The following is a 20,237-nucleotide window of genomic DNA, read 5'->3' on the forward strand; positions in this document are numbered from 1 at the left end:
TCCTCCCGCCACAAGCCGCGCCGCAGTCCGCTTGCGCAGCGCCTTGTACAGCGCGTCCGCCTCGGCGCGGCGGGAGGAGGCGGAGGCCTCTCCATCCGCCGGCTGAGCCACGCCCTGCCCTGGCCTCCAGGCCTCGCCCCCGGCCTCCCCCCCCGCCTCCCCCGGCGCCTCACCCCCCGCCTCCCCCACCGCCTCCTCCCCCGCCTCCCCCCCCGCCTCCTCCCCAGCCTCCTCCCCCGCCTCCTCCCCCGCCTCCTCCACCCCCGAACCCGCCCCCGCACCCGCCACAATCGCTCCCGCCCCCACCCCCGTTCCCGCCTCCTCCCCCGCCTCCTCCTCTGCCACACTCTCCCCCGGACCCGCAGCGCCGACCTCCTTCCGATACCATAGCACCGTCATCGGCCGCGGCAGGCGCCGCGCGGCTTCGCGCCGCTCGAGGGCGAAGCCGAGGCTCTCGTACAGCCGGCACGCCTAGCCTCGGCGGATCTCGCGTGATCTCGGCTGATCTCGAGGGGGGAAGCCGAAGCTCTCGGACAGATTGGCGCGCCGCCGGCATCCTCTCTTCCAGCGTGCTCAGCGTGACCGCCGCCGCGCCCGCCGCCCGCGCCTCCTCCAGCGCCGCCGCGCAGCACGCACGCGCCAGGCCGCGCCTGTATACGCAGGGAATGGGCCGTTGGGGGGAGGAGGACTGGTCAGCGCCGCGCACGCGCCAGAGCGGCGCCGTCGGTGCGACGGCGCCGTCGAGACAGAGCAGAGCCGCCACTCGCCGGCCTCGCCTAGTTTTAACTCTCAGAGTATTTGCTTAATAATTAAGGAGGAGTCGGCCGCCACTCGCCGCCCCTCGCCCCCCTCCGCACGCGCCACGCCCGCCGACGCGACCACCTCGCCGCCCGCCTCGGCGACAAAGTGGGCGCTGGCGGCGAAGGAGGCCTGTTCACAGCGAGGGAGTGTGAAGAGACGCCCTTCCTTCTTCTCGGCGAGGCGGAGGCTGGCGAGTGGAGGAGGCCGCGTCGCGCAGCACGCCAAAGTCGGCCGGCACGCCCCTCTCCTGCGCCTCGAGCTCCTGCTCACAGATGCGGCTGTGAAGAGACGCTGTTCACAGCCGGCACGCCCCTCTCCTGCGCCTCGAGCTCCTCGGGCTCATCGGCGCTCAGGGAGAGGTGGTTCGAAACCACGAGCCGCTCGATCGCACGCCTAATCTCGGGTCATCTCGCGTCATCTCGGGGCGATCTGGTTCGAAACCACGAGCCGCTCGATCGCACGCCTAATCTCGGGTCATCTCAAGTCATCTCGGGGCGATCTGGTTCCAAACCACGAGCCGCTCGATCGCACGCCGGTCAGCGGCCGTGGCGCGGCGCAGCACCGGGATTGAGACCGATGCGCTGCCGCCGCCGCCCCCGCCGCCGTCCGCCGCCGCCTCCTCCGCCTCCGCCTCCTCCGCCGCTGCCTCCGCCGCTTCCTCCTCCTCCTCTGCCACCGCCACCGCCTCCGCACGCACACCCGCACTCGCACCCGCACCCGCCTCCGCCGCCGCCTCCGCCGCTGCCGCCTTCACCTTCGCCGCCACCTCCTCTGCGTCCGTCCTCGGCCCGCCGCCGCCATCCTCTCCTCCCTCCTCTATTCCCTCCTCTCCTCCCTCCTCTCCGCCCTCCTCTCCTCCCTCCTCTCTTCCCTCCTCTCCTCCCTCCTCTCCTCCCTCCTCTCCGGCCTCCTCTCCGGCCCGCAGCCGTCGCGCAGAGCCGAAGGCGGAGGCAGGCCCCCACCCTGGCATCGCAAGCGGCGAAGCCACCAAGCCGCGGTGCAAGTGCAGGCAGAGCTTGAGCACCTGCGACCAGCGGAGGGTGTGGGGGAGAGAGCCCCCCCCCCCCCCCCCTACCTGCCCTGGTGCGGGGGCAGGCAAGGCTGGCGCACGAGAGAGTAGCGCGGCGTGTCGCCGGCCGCGGCGGCGGGGGCGGTGACGGCGTGGGAGATGTCCTGGTCCATCAAGAGCAGGCGGCCCGGCGCAGGAGGAACCGCGAGGACCTACCCTCGGACAATCTCCGCTGATCTCGGCTGTATCTCGGCTGTATCTCGGCTGATCTACGCTGATCTCAGCTGATCTGGGCTGATCTCGGCTGATCTCCGCTGCATCTCGGCTGATCTCGGCTGATCTCGCGGCACTGCGAGGGCCTCCCCAGTCGGTGGGTCGAGGCAGCGCGTCTGCGCGCCCCACTCCGGCCACCTGTTCACAGCAGGAGGTGTGAAGAGGGTCGAGGCAGCGCTGTCTGCGCGCCCCACTCCGGCCACCTGTTCACAGCAGGAGGTGTGAAGAGGGTCGAGGCAGCGCGTCTGCGCGCCCCACTCCGGCCACCTGTTCACAGCAGGAGGTGTGAAGAGGGCCGAGGCAGCGCGTCTGCGCGCCCCACTCCGGCTCTCCACCGCCACTCGGGAGAGAGGTAGACGAGCGCTGTCACGAAGCGCGGCTTGCCAGGCGACCGGTTGGGGTAGCGGCCGAAGCAGTCTGTCCACGGCGAAGGTGGAAGCAGCGCCTGCGTCCAGACTGGGCGGACCACTCATTGAGCAACCATGCGGTCCGTCGGTAGGGAGGGCGGTAGAAGCGCCTAGCTTGTCATTCATTGGTAGTTAGTGTGTGAGTGATCAATCACGCAGTTCCGTGCGTTGGGGAGGACGGCGGCGGCGCCGGGTCAGCGTCGATGTGCCAGCCGTACGCCTGTTCACAGCTGCTCGCGGCGTGAAGAGACGCCGTTCACGGGCCGGCGCCGCTGGCCCAGCCATCCACCGCCTCGCCATCGGACGACACCGGCGCGTTCGCCGCGAGAGGCGTCACCTGTTTCAGAGCAGCAGGTGTGAAGAGACGCCGTTCACAGCGTGAGAGACCTTGAGCTGGGTCGCCGACCTGTTCACAGCAGCAGGTGTGAATAGACGCCGTTCACAGCGTGAGAGACCTTGAGCTGGGTCGCCGACCTGTTCACAGCAGCAGGTGTGAAGAGACGCCGTTCACAGCGTGAGGGGCTGCTCACAGCCTTTGCCCGCGAGGGGCGGTCACGCAAAAGACACCCCCCCGGGTCAAGATCGCACGGACAGTCGAAACGGGCAGGGCAGACAGAGAGACAGAGAGCGACTAGTCAGACACGCAGACAGAGATCGACTAGTCAGACACGCAGACAGAGATCGACTAGTCAGACAGGCAGACAGAGAGCGACTAGTCAGACACGCAGACAGAGATCGACTAGTCAGACAGGCAGACAGAGATCGACTAGTCAGACAGGCAGACAGAGATCGACTAGTCAGACAGGCAGACAGAGAGCGACTAGTCAGACAGGCAGACAGAGATCGACTAGTCAGACAAGCAGCGAGTCCCACGGAAGCGCTCACCTCTGGGCCAAAAGCCGCCTCCGGCATGCGGCAGACGTCGACGCCGCCTCCTGTTCACAGCTGCACGCTGTGAAGAGGCGCCGTCCACGGCTGTGGCAGGAGTGGCGACAGCGCCGGCGGGCAAGCGTGCTCCGCTCGATCTCCGCTCTATCTCGGCTCGATCTCGGCTCTATCTCCGCTCTATCTCCACTCTATCCGCCTCCTCCACTCGCGGCGTCGACGGCGCGCAAGTATGCCCCGACTCGCGCCTCCAGCTCCGCCACCGCCGGTGGCGTGTCTCGCCCCTCCGCGCAGAGCGCGGCCAGCCTGCGCGCTGAACACGCCAACCTCAGGGCGGGAAGACGGTATTGTGCGGTGTCTTCAGAGCTCCGCGTGAACACGAGGGATGCGAAGAGCGCGAATACAGTTGAATACGGCCGAGTACAGCGGAGTGCGTGTCCTCTCGAGCGCTAGTTGGAGTACAAGAGTCCGTGTTCCGCTTCTAGCGCGGCCAGCCGTGCCGGCCGCAAGCCGACGCCGCTGCTCGCCGGCCCGCCGGACAGGGTGTCTGAGAAGGAGCCATCGCACCAGTAGTCTGGGTCGGCGCCTGGTGACACAACAACCGCACCGGTGAAGACCAGTCCTAGAGACAGAGCCGTGGCTGCCAGGAGTAGTCTGGGTCGGCGCCATTCTCCGGCGGCCAGGAAGGGCCGTGCAGGAGCGAGAGGAGGCCGGCCCGCAGCTTCTCGTCGACGAGGCCGTCCAACGCCACCAGGCTCGACACGTCCCACCGCCCGCCGACAGCCGCGCCGTCGAGCACCGCATGCAGCGCCTAATCTCGGGTGATCTCGCGTGATCTCGGGTGATCTCGAGGTCACTCCGACGAGCACCGCATGCAGCGCCGGAGTGACGTCAGAGAGAGCCCAGCCGGGGCTTGGCCGCCGCCGGAGAGGCTCGCGAAGCCCGAACGCCTCGATGTCGGCATGCACTGCCCTCTCGACGGCGTCGGCGGCTCCCTCTGCCGTCTGCGGCTCGGTGGTCACTGCGACAAAGACCGGCGACGGCGGATGCGGCTCGTGCGCGACAGCATCGAGCGCCGCTACGATGTGGTGTCGGAGCGTCTCGTCCTCGTCATCCTCGCCGCTGATGAGGAGGGAGCGGCGAGGCGAGTCAAACTGGACGGCACGGAGCGGGCGGCCGTCTCCAGCCGCCTCGCGCAGTGCAGTCGTCGCTGCTGACCGCTCAGATATGCTGAGCGACTTGGAGACGAAGAGGCGAAGCGCCGGAGCGGCGAGGAGAGGCAGGAGTAGCATCGGGAGAATGGCAGTGGACAGGCCCGCGAGGTGTGAGCGGCGCGAACCAGAAAAAAGAATTCGGCGGCGCGGTGGAGCACGAGTTTCCATCCCTCGTAGGGTGGGCGACGGATAGCGCACCACACACCTCTCCTTAAAATCCCTGTGTGGTGGCGGCGTGCCGTCCTCCCATCCCTCCCTTGGGTTGTCTGTTTTCTTTCTTTCTTTTTGAGAGCGCCTTCGTTGTTAATAGTACAAACCCAATGGTCCTCTGCGAGCGGTCCTTCGCTGCAGTCGCACACACGCACACGCCACGCCGCACCGCGCGCCCGCCCACCGCCCCGCCCAGGCGGGAAAGAGGTGGGGAGATGGGACAGCGAAGGAGGAGCACGAGCACGTATGGGAGGGTTCAGTAATGCGCCACGCTGCCCGGCGTCTCTCACTTTCCGGGACAGCCCCGCCCTTGTGAGGCAGGAAAGTGACGGCTACCCCGTACGCGCCTGCCGCTCTACTCGTCGCCGACCGCCCATTCTCCCCTCCTCGTTCCCGCCTCGAACTCTCCGGACCCCGACAAGCCGCCCGACGTTGGGCCTCTGTCCCGCACGCTCCCGCCCCTTCTGCCCCTCACACACACCCAGGCCCGACACGCACTCTGCCCCGCACGCCCCCGCCCCTTCTGCCCCTCGCTCACGCCCCGGCCCGACGCGCACATACAAGACAAACCCGGCGTCCTGCTCTCAAAAGAAAAAGAAAAAAGGGAATGAGGAGACCAGCGGGGGAGACTCCCCGCCTATGCAAGCCCCAGAGAGGGGCCGCCATCGCCGAAGCTGTGCCAAAGCATAACTCCAAAACCCGCAGCGGCCCAGGGGGCCTTGGGGGCAGCCTGCCGGACCGCCGCTGCACGGGGCTAGGCACCAGAAGATGAGTGGAATTGATGAATTGGGCCGTTGTCCGTGCCTCCCCTCTATACGTCAGAGTGGGACCTACGCCGCGCCGGGAAAGGGGCGCGCCCGGTCCTCGACGGAGCCGCGCGCCCCAAACGACCCAGGCGGCGAGTAGTCGTCCTCGAACCTTCGACATGTAGTTGCCCATAGTTAGCGCCCGCCCGCCCCCCCCCTCCGTCGCTTCGCAAAAGAAAAAACAAAATAAAAACAAGCAAAAGAGAAAGCGAAGCCTTAAACGATTGCGTAAACGGCGTCACAAAGCCCGCCGGTTTTGATCGACAATCGTGAGATTGACCGCCGTCGACCAGAGAATGGCAGACGATGCGTCAGCTTGTGCGGCGCTCGCGCCGCGCAGGCTGGCCCATCGAGGGCACTCTCTGGCGCTGTCCGGGCCAAGCGCGGCGCCGCGCATGCTGCGTGCCACTCGCCGTGGCTTGCGGTGCAGCGCCACTGCAGCCTCGAAAACGTCGCGCACAGCACCAGCATGCTGCCCACCAGGCAGCAGAGTGCTGCACCGGCGTGCAGCGGACGCTGCGGCGCTGCGGCACCGCCTCCCCGCCCTGTCCACGGAGCAGGCGAGCGGCGGCACGGCCTTCCACCAGCTGCAGGAGGTGCGCACTTCCCGGTGGAAGCACAGGATGCTCCCTCCGCATACGCAGCTTTGCGCAGCGCAGCGTACGGGCCACGCCACGCAAAGCCGACCCTCAGTCTGCCCAAGAGGCTGTCTGCGGAAGGCCTGGCAGCATGTACTCGCCTCCTCCGCGGCCATGCCCTCCGCCCGGGCGAGCGAGGAGCGGGGACACAACCATTTCTGGAATCGTGTGGGCCCCCGCCCCCGCTTTTTCCATCCCTCGTTTGGCGTGTCTGTTTTCTTTCTTTCTTTACGAGTTTTACTGCGAGCACAGCACTACGAGGACGGACTTGTACATTTACCAGGGCGTGATTGGGGACCTGCCCTGCATCGGCGACACCAAGATCTTTGCCGGTGTGCCGTCGGACCCCTCGGGGGTGGGGCGCATGGGGGCGTTTGTCGCTTGCGGCAACACGCTGCCACGCGCCCGCGAGACGGTTCTGGGCGTGGAGGGCGGGGACAGGGGAGGGAGGGTGGGGATGTGGGACCCGCGGACGGGGACCGGGACGGTCGAGGCTGTCAAGGGCCAGTACACGGACGCAGAGGGGAAGTGCCGCGTGGAGGCGCTGCTCTTCGAGGAGTTCGGCGCAATGAGCGGGGGTGGAGGAGCTGCTGATGCGGGTGGCTAAGGTGGCGGGCCGGAAGCTCACGTGGTGGCAGTACGACCAGACATCGTGGTCGGCGCGCGAATGGATGCCGTTTGCGCTGCAGCGACTGTCGGTGCAGCTCTGGACGGCGCTCGCGGACGAGGCACAGCGCGCCATTGGTGCAGCGTCGCGCGACCGCGAGGGACCGCGGGGGGGGCTAGCGGGATGGGGGGCTCTAAGGGGAAGGGAGCGGGGGGCGCCCAGTAGGGCGCCGGCGCCCCAGCGTAGAGGGCCGTGTGTAGCCCTCTTTTTGGTATAACAAAAAGGATTCCATCTGCCGTGGCTCTATAAAACCGCGCGAACCAGAAATTCCATCTGCCGTGGCTCTATAAAACCAGTGTGTGTGTGTGTGTGTGTGTGTGTGTGTGTGTGTGTGTGTGTGTGTGTGTGTGTGTGTGTGTGTGTGTGTGTGTGTGTGTGTGTGTGTGTGTGTGTAGCGACACCCCCCGCCCCGACAAAATAAAAGAAATTTAAATCTGAGCTCCACCAAAAATAAAGCAACGGAGAAAGGGAGAAAGGAGAAAGGAAGAAGAAACTGGGGAAAGGGAAACGTGGACAAGATCATCAGGGGGGATTGAATCATTCTTTCAACTTGTCCACACGATGATGATCTCGGGGGCCATTGCCGATGGGGCCCATTGCCGATTTGCCGCACGACGAGAGCCGCCCCTCGCCATCGATGAAGAGGTTGTGGCGCAGGCCTGCCGCTGCTGCTACTGCGACGGCGGCTGCGGGGTCGCTTGCGGCTGCGGGACTGCGTGTGCGGCACCAACCGCCAGTAGCCACCAGGCTCTCGCGTCTCGGAAGCGGCCAGTCGTGTGTGGATCGGTTTATGTCTGTGGGTGAACGGGCTCTGCTAGCTAGCCTCCACCGTTTGTCGTTTTTTTTCCAGCACACAAATCACAAAGACCACCCTACGTACGTACGTGCCCCCGAGTTCATTTTAACAACACGCTCGACGACGTGTGCGCATGATGACCAAACGGTGTAGCTCCCGCGGCCCGACGCGTTCGGTGGCCGGCGCTTGGGCGCCAGCCCCTCTCGTATGGCAGACGCATCACGGGCTTGCCCGGAAGGCTCCGGCCCAGTGTGTGTGTGTGTGTGTGTGTGTGTGTGTGTGTGTGTGTGTGTGTGTGTGTGTGTGTGTGTGTGTGTGTGTGTGTGTGTGTGTGTGTGTGTGTGTGTGTGTGTGAGCCCATGAGAGGACTCGAGGCGGCAGCGCGTCGGATGGAAGTTATTGTGGGGAAGTCAAGAACTCGTTGCAGTACAAGTGCAGTCCAGGGGTCGGGAGGCAGGAGACGCAGACGTGTAGTTGCGGAGATTTTCTGTCTTCGGCAGTGATTCCACGGCAGATCGCACGTCTCCATCACTGAAGAAGATCTTGATGAGGACTGCGTCTCGGGACGGCAGTCGGCACGGCAAGTGGGTGAGAACAAACAAGGCAGGAGGGGGGCAGGGGCTGTTTCGAGAGCTCACTTGCGAGGTGCGTCGGCTTCGACAGTCCAAGTCTCGCCGGCTTTCCGTCATGCTGTGCACGTTGAGCTACGCGGACCACTGCGCGACCTTGTTGTACACGTCCGCAGTCTGCTACTACCTAGCTAAAGTCTAGCTTGATCGTTGATGCGGTCACGTGCGACGTGGACCTCCGAGTCCGACGTCCCGATCGTCGTCCGAGTGACATGCGTGAGCCGCCATCTCTTCTGTGAAGTGTTATGAAGGACGCCATCTGCGAAGCAAAAGTATTCAACGAGTCGTGCCAAATTCGCGAGTCGTGTGTCGAGAGGGGAGCTACACACACAAAACACACATGAACTAGCTGGACGTGTGTGCGGCGCGCGGTTATGTAGTGGACGCACACGGGTGCGCGGCCGACGTACACTGTGATCAACACCCGTAATTAGCGCGTGGTGTCGGGTCGGGACGCCGGAAAAACGGCGTGGCGCACCGCAAGTGCTCACCACACGCCGTGTCAAGTCCACCTACGACGCGTCGCCGTCGGCGATGCCGTCGCCGTCGGCATCCGCCATTGAGACGGCGGTGCCGGCCTTGACGCGCGACCACGCTGTCTTCAGGTTGTGGTACATGGGCTTCGTGTTCCACGTCGTGATGTTCATCTCGCCCGTGTCCTTGTCCGCGGCGTGGACCACCACCGTCCCGCGGCAGCAGCAGCAGCACGCGCTCGCCTGCGGTGCATTTCGCCCGGGGCCGTGTGTGGTTCTACAACCGAGGCGTCGAGAGAGTACACAGAGCTATAGTCCGCCGCTCGCCTGGTACGAGAGATCCGTCACGCGGCGGAGGTCGAGCGTCCTTTCCGTCGTCCCGCAGCAGCCAGACTGCTTGTCGATGCGCAGCGTGGTGACGGTCCACGAGGTGGCGCTGCAGCAGAGAGCCGCCAGGCAGCAGCACGGGACTGGGCACACATCGACCCAGGTCTTGTCCTCCCACAGCACCAGCTCGCCGTGCACGAGCGCCTGTGCGGTCCGGGTGCGGACGGCTGAACATTTTCCCATGTACGAGCAGAGCGAGGGTTGATCAGAGCGGAACTTTATCATGAACTTTATCACAAGCAAGCATGCATGCCTGGCCGTCCTTCCTTGTACGCGCCGGCGTCGCCGGCACCGGGGCGATCGTGGGATTATCCATTCCCAACAAGCGGGTCACCAGGACAAGGTGTGCAAGTCAGCGTGCGGGGGCAAAGCGAGAAATCGGAGCAACAGAAAAAAAGTACGCGGCAAAGTACCGAATTCTCTCTTTACCGCGCGTTTTCCATGGCTTACCTCTCGTCGCCCGGCTGCTCCCTTTCCCCGTCACCCGCCGCGCCCTCGCCCGGCCGCCTCACCGCGCACGGAGCGCTCGGCTCTGGCTCGGCTGCTCGCCGCCGCCGCCGCGCGTCCCGCGCCGCCACGCTTGCCCCCTCTCCTGACGCGCACCCCGCGCAGACGGCGCTCCGGGACAGACGGAGCAGCGACCGCGCGCGCGGTCGCTGCTCCGCCCCTCCGTCGCGCGCGCCGCGCGCGCGCTGCGCCGCTGCCGCCGCGCCCCCTTCGCCATCTGTTTCCCGCCGTACTCGAGTATGGTGTGCGGTGCGCGCACGCGCAGCGCACACAGCAGCCTCCCCACCCCGCTACCCACCCCGTCGCGCCGCCGCCGCCGCCCCCGCCGCCGCCGCCGCCCCCGCTGTAGCGTTTGGGGGGCGACTGGCGACGGCAAAAATGCAAGCCCCGCCCCTGGCCACTGTTATCGCTTTCGGCAACACCGAATCATTCTTCCGGAACATGGTTGTGGGCCATGGGCCCTACTGCGAGGAGGGAGAGGGGGGGGTACGGGGGTAGGGGGGGGTGGGAGGGGGCATGGATGAGATAGTCCATAGCGTGTCGTACTCTCTCTCTAGCGTGTCTTATGCAATACGTACGTACTTTTAGCTTACTGGGAGAAAAGAGAGAGGGGGATACGTATGATGTTTTCGCCTTTATGTCTCAGCAAACAGTGCAGCGCTGCACCAAAATACACGACGTCTCATCAGCGACGTCCTACGGACCGAGGGCATGGATGTGCATAAGGTGGCCAACAATTGCATTAGTGGCTCTTACACACATATAGCGGGACTGACCACCTCCCGCGGCGATGCCTCGGGCTGTTGCGGCGGGCCGTTTGCTGCTCGCTGCGATGGCGAAAAACTCGTCTCGTCGCACACCAAGAGCTTATGCTCTGGCGAGATGTGAGGCGCATGCGCCCAGGAGGGGAGGGAGCATGCGTAACGACGCTGCTAGAGATGCTTTCGGGGCCCAGAGATAAAACTTCTGATGCCATGCGTGACCTATTGGAGCCAGGTGTGGTGTGGGCGCGAGAATAGCTCCGCCGTTCATGGAGGCAACCGATGCGAGTCGACTGGTGTGTGTCGTCGTGGTTTCGTATCAAGAATACTCAATCACTCACACTTACCTGTGTGTGTCACTCCCTCCCTTCTCGCTGTCTGAGTGTTGTTTGTTGTTGTTGCTGTCTGTGCGCTTGTGCGACTTGGGTGCAGGCACGGGGTTGTGTTTTTGTGTGAACAGCGCTCGCATCATCATGCACGCTCTCCTCGGGCTCAGTGCGTTGCTTGCGGGCTCAGTGCGTTGCTTGCGGCCGCAGGTAGCTCGTGCTTGTGGACCTTGGATAGTCGGGCATCTAGCCATCTACATCATGCACTCGCAGCGTCACCGCTCTATTCGCCCAACGCCCTATTTCTTTTTTCGCGGGAGGGATGGGAGGACGGCACGCCGCCACCACACAGGGATTTTAAGGAGAGGTGTGTGGTGCGCTAGCCGTCGCCCACCCTAGTATTTTGCCGATGTTATTTTTGTCGTTCTGGGTTCCGCGAACTTGCACGGTGGCGGCTAGCGAATGTCCGCCCGGACCGCCTACCTCCTCTGGTCGCCCGGCTTTGCTCGCGCTCTGGTCATCTCCACAGCCGCAGAGCTAGCGGTCCTCGGCGCGGTGAACACGGTTCCTGCCCTCCAGTTGCTCGCGGAAGACATGGTAGCTGCGGCGCAGCTGGCACTCCTCGAGGGAGCGCACGCCTTGCACTGGTGGTCGGCGATCGCTATGCTCGCGAGCGCCTGCTGTGTGCTTCAGATCATCCTCACAGCGCTCTCGCTCGGCTGCAGCGGCCTCAACGCCCTCCTTGGCCCTGTCCGGCCGCCGCTCCTGGCCGCGATACTGCTGCTGCAGACGGGCAACTGGCACAGCGTTGTGACGAGAAAGCCGGAAAACGCGCGCCTGGTCGCTCTCGGCACCGCAATCTCCGTGCTCATCTCCTTGTCCCCCGAGATCACGGAGCGCTTGCGCCGTCGCCCTCAGCGAGGGGGCGCGGCGGAGCGCGCGGCGGACGGCGCCACAGAGGTCTCGCTGAGGGTCGCAAAGGTGAGCTGCTCTGTGTGCGAGGGAAAGGTGCGGTCCGTTGCCGAGGCGCACACCGCGGTGCTCCGATGCGATGTCGACATCGACCGCTCGCTCGCGAAGCTGACTGTCGACGCCGCCGGAGAGGTTGCCGTGGCCGCGGGGACGGCCGAGGTCTCCTGTGAACGGCGTCTCTTCACACCTGCAGCTGTGAACAGGCTGCCGTGGCCGCGGTGACGGCCGAGGTCGCCGCCTCGCTCGACGCGGCCGGATACCCCGTCACGAGCGGTGGCCGCGAGGCAACCGGTGGCGGCACGGAATGCGAGCGAGCCGCCGTGCGCAAGCCGGGTGGTGGAGTGCGGGACGCGCAGCTTGGCGCCGTCGTCGGCGGGCTGCTCGGCTCGTCCTGCTGCGCCGTCCGGCTCCTGTGAACGGCGTCTCTTCACACCTGCAGCTGTGAGCAGGCTCGTCCTGCTGCGCCGTCCGGCTCCTGTGAACGGCGTCTCTTCACACCTGCAGCTGTGAGCAGGCTCGTCCTGCTGCGCCGTCCGGCTCCTGTGAACGGCGTCTCTTCACACCTGCAGCTGTGAGCAGGCTCGTCCTGCTGCGCCGTCCGGCTCCTGTGAACGGCGTCTCTTCACACCTGCAGCTGTGAGCAGGCTCGTCCTGCTGCGCCGTCCAGCTGACGATCAATGCGCTCGCGCCGCTCGGTATCAACCTGCTGGCCCCTCTCGGCCTGCAGGGCTGCGCTGGGTTCAACACCTTTTTGGGCCCGCTGCGCCCGTACAGCCGCGGCGCGACGGCGACGTTCTTCGCGGTGCGGTGGGCCAGCGCGGGCCATGGCCAGCCGAAGAGAGCGCTGGTGGTGGCGACCGTGCTGGCGGCGCTGCTCACTTACATGCCCGAGATGCTCCTCTTCGCCGGCGCCACAGCGCTCGCGCCGCCCACCGACGGGGCGTACTACCTCGACGTCGCCGTGGGTACGCTCCGCTCCGCTCGGCCTGCAGGCCCTCCCGCCCCCTCCCACGCCCTCGCCCGCGGCCGCAGGCAGTATGGGGTGCGAGGCGTGCCAGCACCACGTGCGCCGCGTCCTGCTCGGCTCGTCGGGCTAGAAGCGGAATGCGTGTTCTTGTCTCCCAACCAGCGACCGAGAGGGCCTCGTAATCCGCCGTAGTCACCCGTATTCCTCTGTATTCACTGTACTCCTCTCCGTTGTCTTCACGCGGTGCTCTGAATACGCTGCACAATACCGTCTTCCCGCCCTGAAGATGGCGTATTCAGCGCGTAGGCTCCTCGGGCGTGGTCGACGCGCGGGTGGCTGTGAACGGCGTCTCTTCACACCTGCAGCTGTGAACAGGCTCCTCGGGCGTGGTCGACGCGCTGGTGGCGGGCACAGAGGAGCAAGGCGTCGCCCGCATGCTCGTGCAACCACGCTGGGGGCTCGACCTCGCCGCCATCGCGAGGCGGGTCAACGACTCGGGGTTCGAGATGGACGGGGCGGCTGCCAAGGTGGCGGACGCCGGCGCGCCGCTGGGGCCGCCGTCGCCCCGCGCGTAAACGGTGGCTGGCGTCTACGAGGTTGAAGTGAGGTCAAGAACAGTCGGGCCAGCGACAGGCATTAGCACGGTGGTATGCGAGAGAGAGATTTTGTTTTTTGGTATGCGTAAACGGGTGGTGTTGTGAGTGTGAGTGAGTTTGTGGTGTGTGTTTGTTGTTTTGTGTATTTTTCTTGGTTTGGACGGCCGTTCAATCACGACCTACGTCGTCCTGCTGTACAATCAATGCGATCGAGGAGCGAAGCCTGGTCGCGGCTACCCCTGCGGTGCCTCTTGATGCGATGATGCGGGTGGGGAGAAGAGAAAGGCAAACAGCCACCGAGGGCGGGGTTCTTCAGAGTAAGGGCGTAGACCTTATTCAGAGTTAACTCCCGCTGCCGCTGCCCGACCGCTCGGAGGACGACAGCGCGTTATTGCCTGAAGAGCTTGCCATGATTCGGAAGTGCAACCAGCCAGAAGATGGAGGCGCTGAAGGCCAAGCTTCAACACTCTCCTCGCAGCCATTGCGTGCCAACGGCCGAGGAGCAGGCGATGCTCTTGTCCATGGCGGCGCTCAATGGACAATGCAGCGCTGGAGTCGGACGCACGCAATCCGGCAAGGGTTGTGCCGAATAGTTAGTGTGTGTTCGCATCGCCCTTAGATTCTTACCGATACACTTATTAGTTCGAGTACTGACGTCTTCTCAGCAAGCTGCGCCTACTCTCTCTACTCTGTACTAGAGCCGAACGTAAGGGCCGGAGGCGGCGGCACCGACGTACCTACGGCTACGCCCGCCGCTCGCTCTCGTCTGGGTGTGCTCGCAGGGGACATGGGTACAGGGGACATGTGCTCGCAGGCGACATGGGTAGGGGGGCCCGACCACTTCATGACCCGGACTCCGCCTCTGCCGGCCGAGCCTCAGTACATGGACTCGATTTCGGCGGAGTACTTTTTGGCGACGACGTCGCGCTTGAGCTTCTGCGTGGCGGTGAGCTCCCCTCCGGGCACGGAGAGCTCGGTGTCGAGAACGACGAACTTCTGCACCTTCTGCGCGCGCGACGCCGCGGCCGCGTTGGCGCGGTCGATGCCTTCCTGGACGGCCTTGGCGACCTTGGGGTCTGCCTTGGCCTCGGCGACCGTGGTGGCGGAAGAGCCGATCGCCTGCATCGCGAGCAAGCAGGTTGCGTCCAGCTTGTCGGTCGGCTGCGGCCCGACCTCGGTCGGCTCCATCACGACTCGCAGCGTGAGCAGGCACGAGAGGAACTTGCGCTTGTCTCCGATGAGCACGGCGTTGCTCACCATCGGGCACTGCAGCTTGACCTGGTAAGGGAAGAGGAAGTGAGGTAGACTTCTCCACACACACACGAGGTGGCGGGGCAAGGGCGAGGCGACCCTCGCGTCTCCACGTCTAGACGACAGGAGCCCCGAAATTAAAAGTGCAAGGCCCAATGCGCGTGGGTGAGCGGCGTGTGTGTGTGTGTGTGTGTGTGTGTGTGTGTGTGTGTGTGAGTGTGTGTGTGTGAGTGTGAGTGTGTGTGTGTCGACCTGGTCCTCGACGAGGACGGGCGGCACGTTCTCGCCTCCCGCCGTGATGATGAGCTCCTTGATGCGGCCCGTGATCGCCAGCCTGAGATATGGGGAGATATGGGGAGATGTGGGGAGATATGAGCTCCTTGATGCGGCCCGTGATCGCCAGCCTGCGTGCTGAATACGCCAACCTCAGGGCGCGAATACGGTCTCGTGCAGCGTAGTCAGAGCACCGCGTGAGTACATGAGATGTGGGGAGGAGATATGGGGAGATATGTCGAGATCGTGCAGAGTACTCGGAGCACCGCGTCACAACGCATGGTGCGACTACAGCGGCTACAGCGGGATGCAGCGGAAGACACTCAGCGGAACACACCTTAGGAACGTGTCCTCTCGAGTGCTAGCTGGGATAGGCATGAATACGTCTTCCGCTTCTCGGGGCGCGAGCATCGGCGTGCCGCTGCCGTCCGGCGCGTCGTAAAACTTGCCGAGGTCGCCCGACCGGAGGAAGCGCGCCTGCTTACCGAGGGGTGGCCGAGGGGTGGCCGAGGGGTGGCCGAGGGGTGGCCGAGGGGTGGCCGAGGGGTGGCCGAGGTGACGTGTGGCCGAGGGGTGGCCGAGGTGACGTGTGGCCGAGGTGTGGCCGGTTTGAGAGACGGCCGAAGCGTACGAGGTGTGTGGCCGAGAGACGGCCGACATCTAGCGGGGCGCGCCTCGTCGAACGTCTCCGCGGTCTTCTCCTCCTTGTTGAGGTACCTAGTACCATACCTCCAGAGTATCGAACCCAGCGCGGGTTCACTCTTGCGGGTGGTGCGGTACGGCACCCCATCATCACATTGCGGCCCCGCATGCACACCTCCCCGTGCCCCTCCTCGCCGGCGGGTGCGAAGCCCTTGCCCTTCTCGAGGTCGAGCTTGACGTAGCCCGGCGCCGCGGCTACGCCGACGGTGCCTGCTCACACGCGGCGCTGTGAACAGCTGCCCCCCTTCTACAACGTGCCTACGATCTCGCCGCGCCGAGCTTGGTCTTCGATGGGAAGGCCGAGGACGTCATGTAGCCTAATTACTTAATTAACACCAATTAACACGAATTAATGGTCTTCGACGGGAAGGCCGAGGACGTCATGTAGCCCGTGGTCTCGCTCATCCCGAAGCCCTCGATGATGTGGATGTCGATCGACCAAAAGTAGCGCAGCACCTCCTTGGAGAGGGGCGCGGCGCCCGAGCCGAAGGCGGTGCACCGGTCGAGGCCGAGCCTGCGTTTAATTAACACTCAGTAACACTAAGTAACACGAATTAACACTAATTAATAGGTGCACCGGTCGAGGCCGAGCCTGCGTTTAATTAACACTAAGTAACACTAAGTAACACGAATTAACACTAATTAATAGGTGCACCGGTCGAGGCCGAGGCTGCGTTGAGAAGACGCCGGCATGAGGGCGGGGCACCGGGAGTGTGCAGCGTACTCAGAGCACCGCGTGAGTACAACGAAAGAGAATACAGCGGAAGACAGCGGGATACAGCGGAGTACGGCTGAGTACGTGTCCTCTCGAGTCCTGGTTGGGATACACATGAACACGTATCCGCTTCTAGGCGCCCGAGATATGGGGAGATATGGGAAGATATGGGGAGATATGGGGAGATATTCCGCTTCTAGGAGCCCGAGCGTCGTCTTGATCTTCGCGAAGACGACCGCCTAATTAAATAATTCACTCGAATGAGCACTAATTAACACTCATCTTGATCTTCGCAACGACGACCGCCTTGCAGAGGAGGTACTTGACCTCGTCTGCGCAGCTCAGCCCCGTGGCCCGGCCGCCAGACTCCGCGAGGCCCAAGTTGCGAGCCAGCCCGACCGCCTTTGCCGCCGCCGCAATCTTCTTCTGCGTCTCCGAGCCCGCCGCGCCCTTCGCCTTCATCGCGTCCATCACCTTCTCCCAGACGCGGGGGACGCCGAAGAAGAAGGTCGGCCGCGTCTGCTGCAGCAGCGGCAGGAGCCCTCCCGAGAGCGCGTCGGGCGTGGCAAAGTAGATGCTTCCGCCGGTGACGGCGGCGAACATGAAGTCGAGGAGGAGCGCGGCGATGTGCGAGAGGGGGAGGTAGGAGAGGTAGACCTGCTCGGGCCCAAAGTCGGCGAGCACGCCCTCGTCCTAACCAATTAATTAACACTAATTGACACTAATTGACACTAATTAGCACTAATTAATAGGAGCGCGAGCTCGTCCTTTGCGAACTGGATGAACGCGTTCGCGTCCCAGGTCAGGTTGTCGTGCGACAGCATCACCCCCTTTCAGTGTCATCGTTATTATGATCATGATGTTTATTATCATCACTATTATTATTACTACTGCTGCATGACTACTACTGTCAACGGGTGTCATTACCTTGGGCGGGCCCGTGGTGCCCGATGTGTAGATGAGGCAGCAGCACTGCGTCGGCTTGAGCTTGGCCTCCTCCGCCTTCACCGTCTGCATGATGTGGCTGTGTCCGTGCGTCGCGCCGACCGTGACGCGCCCCTCTGCCATAAAGTCGACAAAGGAAAGCACCTCCTTGCTGGAGGCGATGTCCGACGGCACCGCGGTCATGTCTCCCCAGACGACGATCTTGGCCAGCTTTTGGCTCTTGTCCCGGAGCAGCGTCTCAAACTTGGAGCCGTGCGCCCAGCTCTCGGTTAGCACGAGCTTCGCCCCGCAGTCCTGGCCGAGGTACTCGCACGTCTCGATCCCGTTGGTAGGGTACGAGCCCACGATGACGCCGCCGGCCTGCACGGAGCCGTGAAATGCGATGAGCCACTGCGGCGTGTTGAAGCCCATCACCACGCACGCGTCCTTGCTCTCGACGCCCATCTTCAGGCACGCATTCGCAAAAATGTAGCACTCTTGCTCGAGCTGCGCCCACGTCATCTTGTCCCAGTGGCTTCCGACCGCCGTGGTGGCCAGGCCAGAGTAGAACGAGTAGGGATGCGCGTCGCTCGGCGCGTCGTCCTTGACGCGCCACGCCACCGCGTCACGCGACGGGTACTTCTCCGCGGTCGCATGAAAACACTCGCACAGCGTCACCGGCGGGAGCGCACTCGCGCCCGTTGCGCCGGGCGGGATGAACAGTGGCACCTCGCCGTCGATTCTCGTCGTGTAAAGCGGGCCTGCTCCGTACACGTGCTTGCCGTCCTCGTCCATGTCTTCAAAGGCGGCGGGGGGCGTCGGCAGGGAGGTCGCTGACGAGAACGATTGATTGCGAAAAAAAAATAAAAGACTGCTGGGTGTCAGGGACACACTCACAACACCACCCGTTTACGCATACCAAAAAACAAAATCTCTCTCTCGCATACCACCGTGCTAATGCCTGTCGCTGGCCCGACTGTTCTTGACCTCACTTAAACCTCGTAGACGCCAGCCACCGTTTACGCGCGGGGCGACGGCGGCCCCAGCGGCGCGCCGGCGTCCGCCACCTTGGCAGCCGCCTCGTCCATCTCGAACCCCGAGTCGTTGACCCGCCTCGCGATGGCGGCGAGGTCGAGCCCCCAGCGTGGTTGCACGAGCATGCGGGCGACGCCTTGCTCCTCTGTGCCCGCCACCAGCGCGTCGACCACGCCGCGTCCGATCTCTAAAAATAAAAGAAATGCCGTTGGTGGCTTTCTTAGTAAGATTCTTAGTCCCCTCCCTGGATGTGAGGTTGCCGACTGCACTCCAAGTGCTCCGCTCGGCTGCGGTTTACTGACTTCTCGGCCGTGGGTATGTGGCCATCATGTCCTCCACATCAAGGAGCCGCTCGACCTCGAGCCTCCTCTCAGCGACCCCAAAGGCGAGCTCAAAGTTGCGTGCGAGCGCGGCTCTGTGGCGTCGCACCGTTGAGAGATCCAAAGCGGATGTCATCGGGGAAGTGACGGTGCAGCAGCGCACAGCAGGCGAGCCCGTCGTTCCACGAGCAGATCCAATTCTCAATGCTCACCCCATACATCCGCGGCGCGGGCGCCACCGCATCATCTGTTCCGTGACGCGATTGCGAAAATTCCATTCGCTTCCGCAGTTGCGGCGAACTCCCTGGACATATGAACGTCGTCTGGCTCAAGCGCGACGTGCGGCTTCATGACCACGAGCCGCTGGCGCTCTCGCCGCCGCTCTGCCAGAGCCGCTGCTTCTCCTCTACGTGTACGAGCCTTGCCACCTTCAGAGTGACTCGTACCATGAGGCCCACCACGTATTTATCAATGAGGGGCTGGCCGACCTCGACGGCAGGGTGCGCACCATCGCCAGCGGCGATGGTGGCGGCCTTACCCTCCGCTTGGGCGACGCTGTCGATGTGCTGGCTGCGCTGCACGCGTTGCTACCAATCAAGCGCCTCTTGAGCCACCGTGAGGTGGGGAACGCATTCTCTCGCGCACGCAATGCACGCGTGTCCGAGTGGGCCGACGCTCATGGCGTGTCGTGGACACAATGCGCGCAGGACGGCGTGAGCGACGTGCGGCACTCTGAGCTCGGTTCAGGTCTTAAAAATCCGGCGCTCAGAACCCTAGTCTACTAGTCCCCTATAAAGATATAACCAGGGATACTTCGCGCAATAAAACTTTCGAGTACGGACCGGGCGGGTTGGCGCGGGAGCGGAAAATTCTTCCCAGTCCGCGCCAGTCTGAGAGAGAGTCCACTCTGCGCCCTTGTCGTGCCAGTGTGCTGTGAGACAGGCTTGTCTTTTCAGAATTCTTTGTTGTAAAATTCTTCTCAGTGTCGTGCGACCGCCTTCTGTTGTAAAATTCTTCTCACTGTCTTTTAAGAATTCTTCTCATGAGTCATGCAATAAATTCTTCTCTGGCGCCGGCGCCCCAGCGTAGAGGGCCGTGTGTAGCCCTCTTTTTGGTATAACGCACTTGGAGCACTTGGAGTGCAGTCGGTAACCTCACATCCAGGGCCGGTGAGCTGAGAAGCGCATCCAGCGGGCCGGATGATCGGTATCGGGTTACGGGCTAGAGAGCCCTAGCCCCGGGGGTGCGCGTTCGCAGGGGGGCAATAAAGGAAGAGGCGGCTGAGGGGGAGGCGGTCCAGGCGGGGAGGGAGGGGACAACCTCGGGGAAGGCGGTGAAGGAGAGGATGGCGAGGGAGGTGACGGGGAAGGCGGCGGCAGGGGGGGAAGGAGGAGGCGGGAGGGGGGGACGGCCAGGGGAGAGGCGGCGGCGTCGGAAGGGGGGGGGGGGGGGGGGCCCAAGAAAAAAAAAAAGGGAATTTAAGAATTGGGCCGTTTTCCCGGCCCCCCCCCTATACGGCAAAAGGGGACCTACCCCCCCCCCGAAAAAGGGGCCCCCCCGTCCTCAAAGAAACCGCCCCCCCCAAAAAACCCAGGGGGGGAGAAAAAAACCCCCCCCCAACCTCCAAAATGTAGTTTCCCAAAATTAGGGGCCGGCCGCCCCCCCCTCCGGGGGTTTTCAAAAAAAAAAAACC

At 64.0% G+C, this 20,237-nt stretch overlaps 6 protein-coding genes across 6 annotated transcripts in view; 3 read left to right on the forward strand and 3 right to left on the reverse strand.

Annotated features, from left to right (window-relative positions):
• EMIHUDRAFT_457398 (hypothetical protein) overlaps positions 1 to 4,667 on the reverse strand; it is a gene marked incomplete at its 5' end in the record, with an annotated part of 8,004 nt that extends 3,337 nt beyond the window's left edge. Inside the window, 13 exons of the mRNA XM_005778540.1 lie at positions 13 to 114; positions 373 to 471; positions 832 to 930; positions 1,022 to 1,063; positions 1,110 to 1,194; positions 2,419 to 2,528; positions 2,681 to 2,710; positions 2,780 to 2,827; positions 3,376 to 3,422; positions 3,575 to 3,681; positions 3,838 to 3,961; positions 4,006 to 4,186; positions 4,233 to 4,667. Coding sequence (XP_005778597.1) covers positions 13 to 114; positions 373 to 471; positions 832 to 930; positions 1,022 to 1,063; positions 1,110 to 1,194; positions 2,419 to 2,528; positions 2,681 to 2,710; positions 2,780 to 2,827; positions 3,376 to 3,422; positions 3,575 to 3,681; positions 3,838 to 3,961; positions 4,006 to 4,186; positions 4,233 to 4,667 — 1,509 coding nt within the window. The remainder of the gene's footprint in view (positions 1 to 12; positions 115 to 372; positions 472 to 831; positions 931 to 1,021; positions 1,064 to 1,109; positions 1,195 to 2,418; positions 2,529 to 2,680; positions 2,711 to 2,779; positions 2,828 to 3,375; positions 3,423 to 3,574; positions 3,682 to 3,837; positions 3,962 to 4,005; positions 4,187 to 4,232) is intronic.
• Positions 4,668 to 5,901: 1,234 nt separating this feature from the next.
• On the forward strand, positions 5,902 to 6,850 carry EMIHUDRAFT_236967 (hypothetical protein; the record flags this gene model as incomplete). The annotated part of the gene is made up of 3 exons (XM_005778541.1): positions 5,902 to 5,923; positions 6,089 to 6,201; positions 6,527 to 6,850. The coding sequence occupies 3 exons, from the start codon at positions 5,902 to 5,904 to the stop codon at positions 6,848 to 6,850; spliced, it is 459 nt and encodes a 152-aa protein (XP_005778598.1).
• A 1,779-nt stretch (positions 6,851 to 8,629) lies between these two features.
• EMIHUDRAFT_469038 (hypothetical protein) lies at positions 8,630 to 9,517 on the reverse strand. The gene is made up of 3 exons (XM_005778542.1): positions 9,449 to 9,517; positions 9,136 to 9,339; positions 8,630 to 9,051 (listed from the first exon to the last, which is right to left on the reverse strand). The coding sequence occupies exons 1-3, from the start codon at positions 9,509 to 9,511 to the stop codon at positions 8,848 to 8,850; spliced, it is 471 nt and encodes a 156-aa protein (XP_005778599.1). The 5' UTR covers positions 9,512 to 9,517; the 3' UTR covers positions 8,630 to 8,847.
• Positions 9,518 to 11,251: 1,734 nt separating this feature from the next.
• On the forward strand, positions 11,252 to 13,368 carry EMIHUDRAFT_236970 (hypothetical protein; the record flags this gene model as incomplete). The annotated part of the gene is made up of 5 exons (XM_005778543.1): positions 11,252 to 11,893; positions 11,965 to 12,097; positions 12,406 to 12,726; positions 13,104 to 13,255; positions 13,336 to 13,368. 5 exons carry the CDS (start codon positions 11,252 to 11,254, stop codon positions 13,366 to 13,368), a joined length of 1,281 nt encoding a protein of 426 aa, XP_005778600.1.
• A 574-nt stretch (positions 13,369 to 13,942) lies between these two features.
• Positions 13,943 to 18,023, reverse strand: EMIHUDRAFT_469039 (hypothetical protein). The gene is made up of 11 exons (XM_005778544.1): positions 17,193 to 18,023; positions 17,033 to 17,095; positions 16,542 to 16,958; positions 16,380 to 16,504; positions 15,930 to 16,064; positions 15,826 to 15,857; positions 15,634 to 15,760; positions 15,523 to 15,565; positions 15,258 to 15,325; positions 14,828 to 14,909; positions 13,943 to 14,602 (listed from the first exon to the last, which is right to left on the reverse strand). Exons 1-11 carry the CDS (start codon positions 17,982 to 17,984, stop codon positions 14,201 to 14,203), a joined length of 2,286 nt encoding a protein of 761 aa, XP_005778601.1. The 5' UTR covers positions 17,985 to 18,023; the 3' UTR covers positions 13,943 to 14,200.
• Positions 18,024 to 18,856: 833 nt separating this feature from the next.
• EMIHUDRAFT_236972 (hypothetical protein) lies at positions 18,857 to 19,329 on the forward strand (the record flags this gene model as incomplete). The annotated part of the gene is made up of 2 exons (XM_005778545.1): positions 18,857 to 18,954; positions 19,044 to 19,329. The coding sequence occupies 2 exons, from the start codon at positions 18,857 to 18,859 to the stop codon at positions 19,327 to 19,329; spliced, it is 384 nt and encodes a 127-aa protein (XP_005778602.1).
• Between the last annotated feature and the right edge of the window lie 908 nt (positions 19,330 to 20,237).

The sequence above is a fragment of the Emiliania huxleyi genome, assembly GCF_000372725.1.
Source record: "Emiliania huxleyi CCMP1516 unplaced genomic scaffold EMIHUscaffold_243, whole genome shotgun sequence".
NCBI classification, from domain to species: Eukaryota; Haptophyta; order Isochrysidales; family Noelaerhabdaceae; genus Emiliania; species Emiliania huxleyi.

What these genes read in the sequence shown, in the direction of transcription:
- EMIHUDRAFT_469038 (XM_005778542.1), bottom strand. Translation starts at nt 9,511, where the DNA reads ATGGATAATCCCACGATCGCCCCGGTGCCGGCGACGCCGGCGCGTACA. An exon ending in GTACAAGGAAGGACGGCCAG is followed by an intron (nt 9,340 to 9,448) that starts GCATGCATGCTT and finishes CGGACCGCACAG; the next exon opens with GCGCTCGTGCACGGCGAGCT. An exon ending in TGACGGATCTCTCGTACCAG is followed by an intron (nt 9,052 to 9,135) that starts GCGAGCGGCGGA and finishes AATGCACCGCAG; the next exon opens with GCGAGCGCGTGCTGCTGCTG.
- EMIHUDRAFT_469039 (XM_005778544.1), bottom strand. Translation starts at nt 17,984, where the DNA reads ATGGACGAGGACGGCAAGCACGTGTACGGAGCAGGCCCGCTTTACACG. An exon ending in TTGCGAAGATCAAGATGAGT is followed by an intron (nt 16,505 to 16,541) that starts GTTAATTAGTGC and finishes TTATTTAATTAG; the next exon opens with GCGGTCGTCTTCGCGAAGAT. An exon ending in CCCATCGAAGACCAAGCTCG is followed by an intron (nt 15,761 to 15,825) that starts GCGCGGCGAGAT and finishes GCGTGTGAGCAG; the next exon opens with GCACCGTCGGCGTAGCCGCG.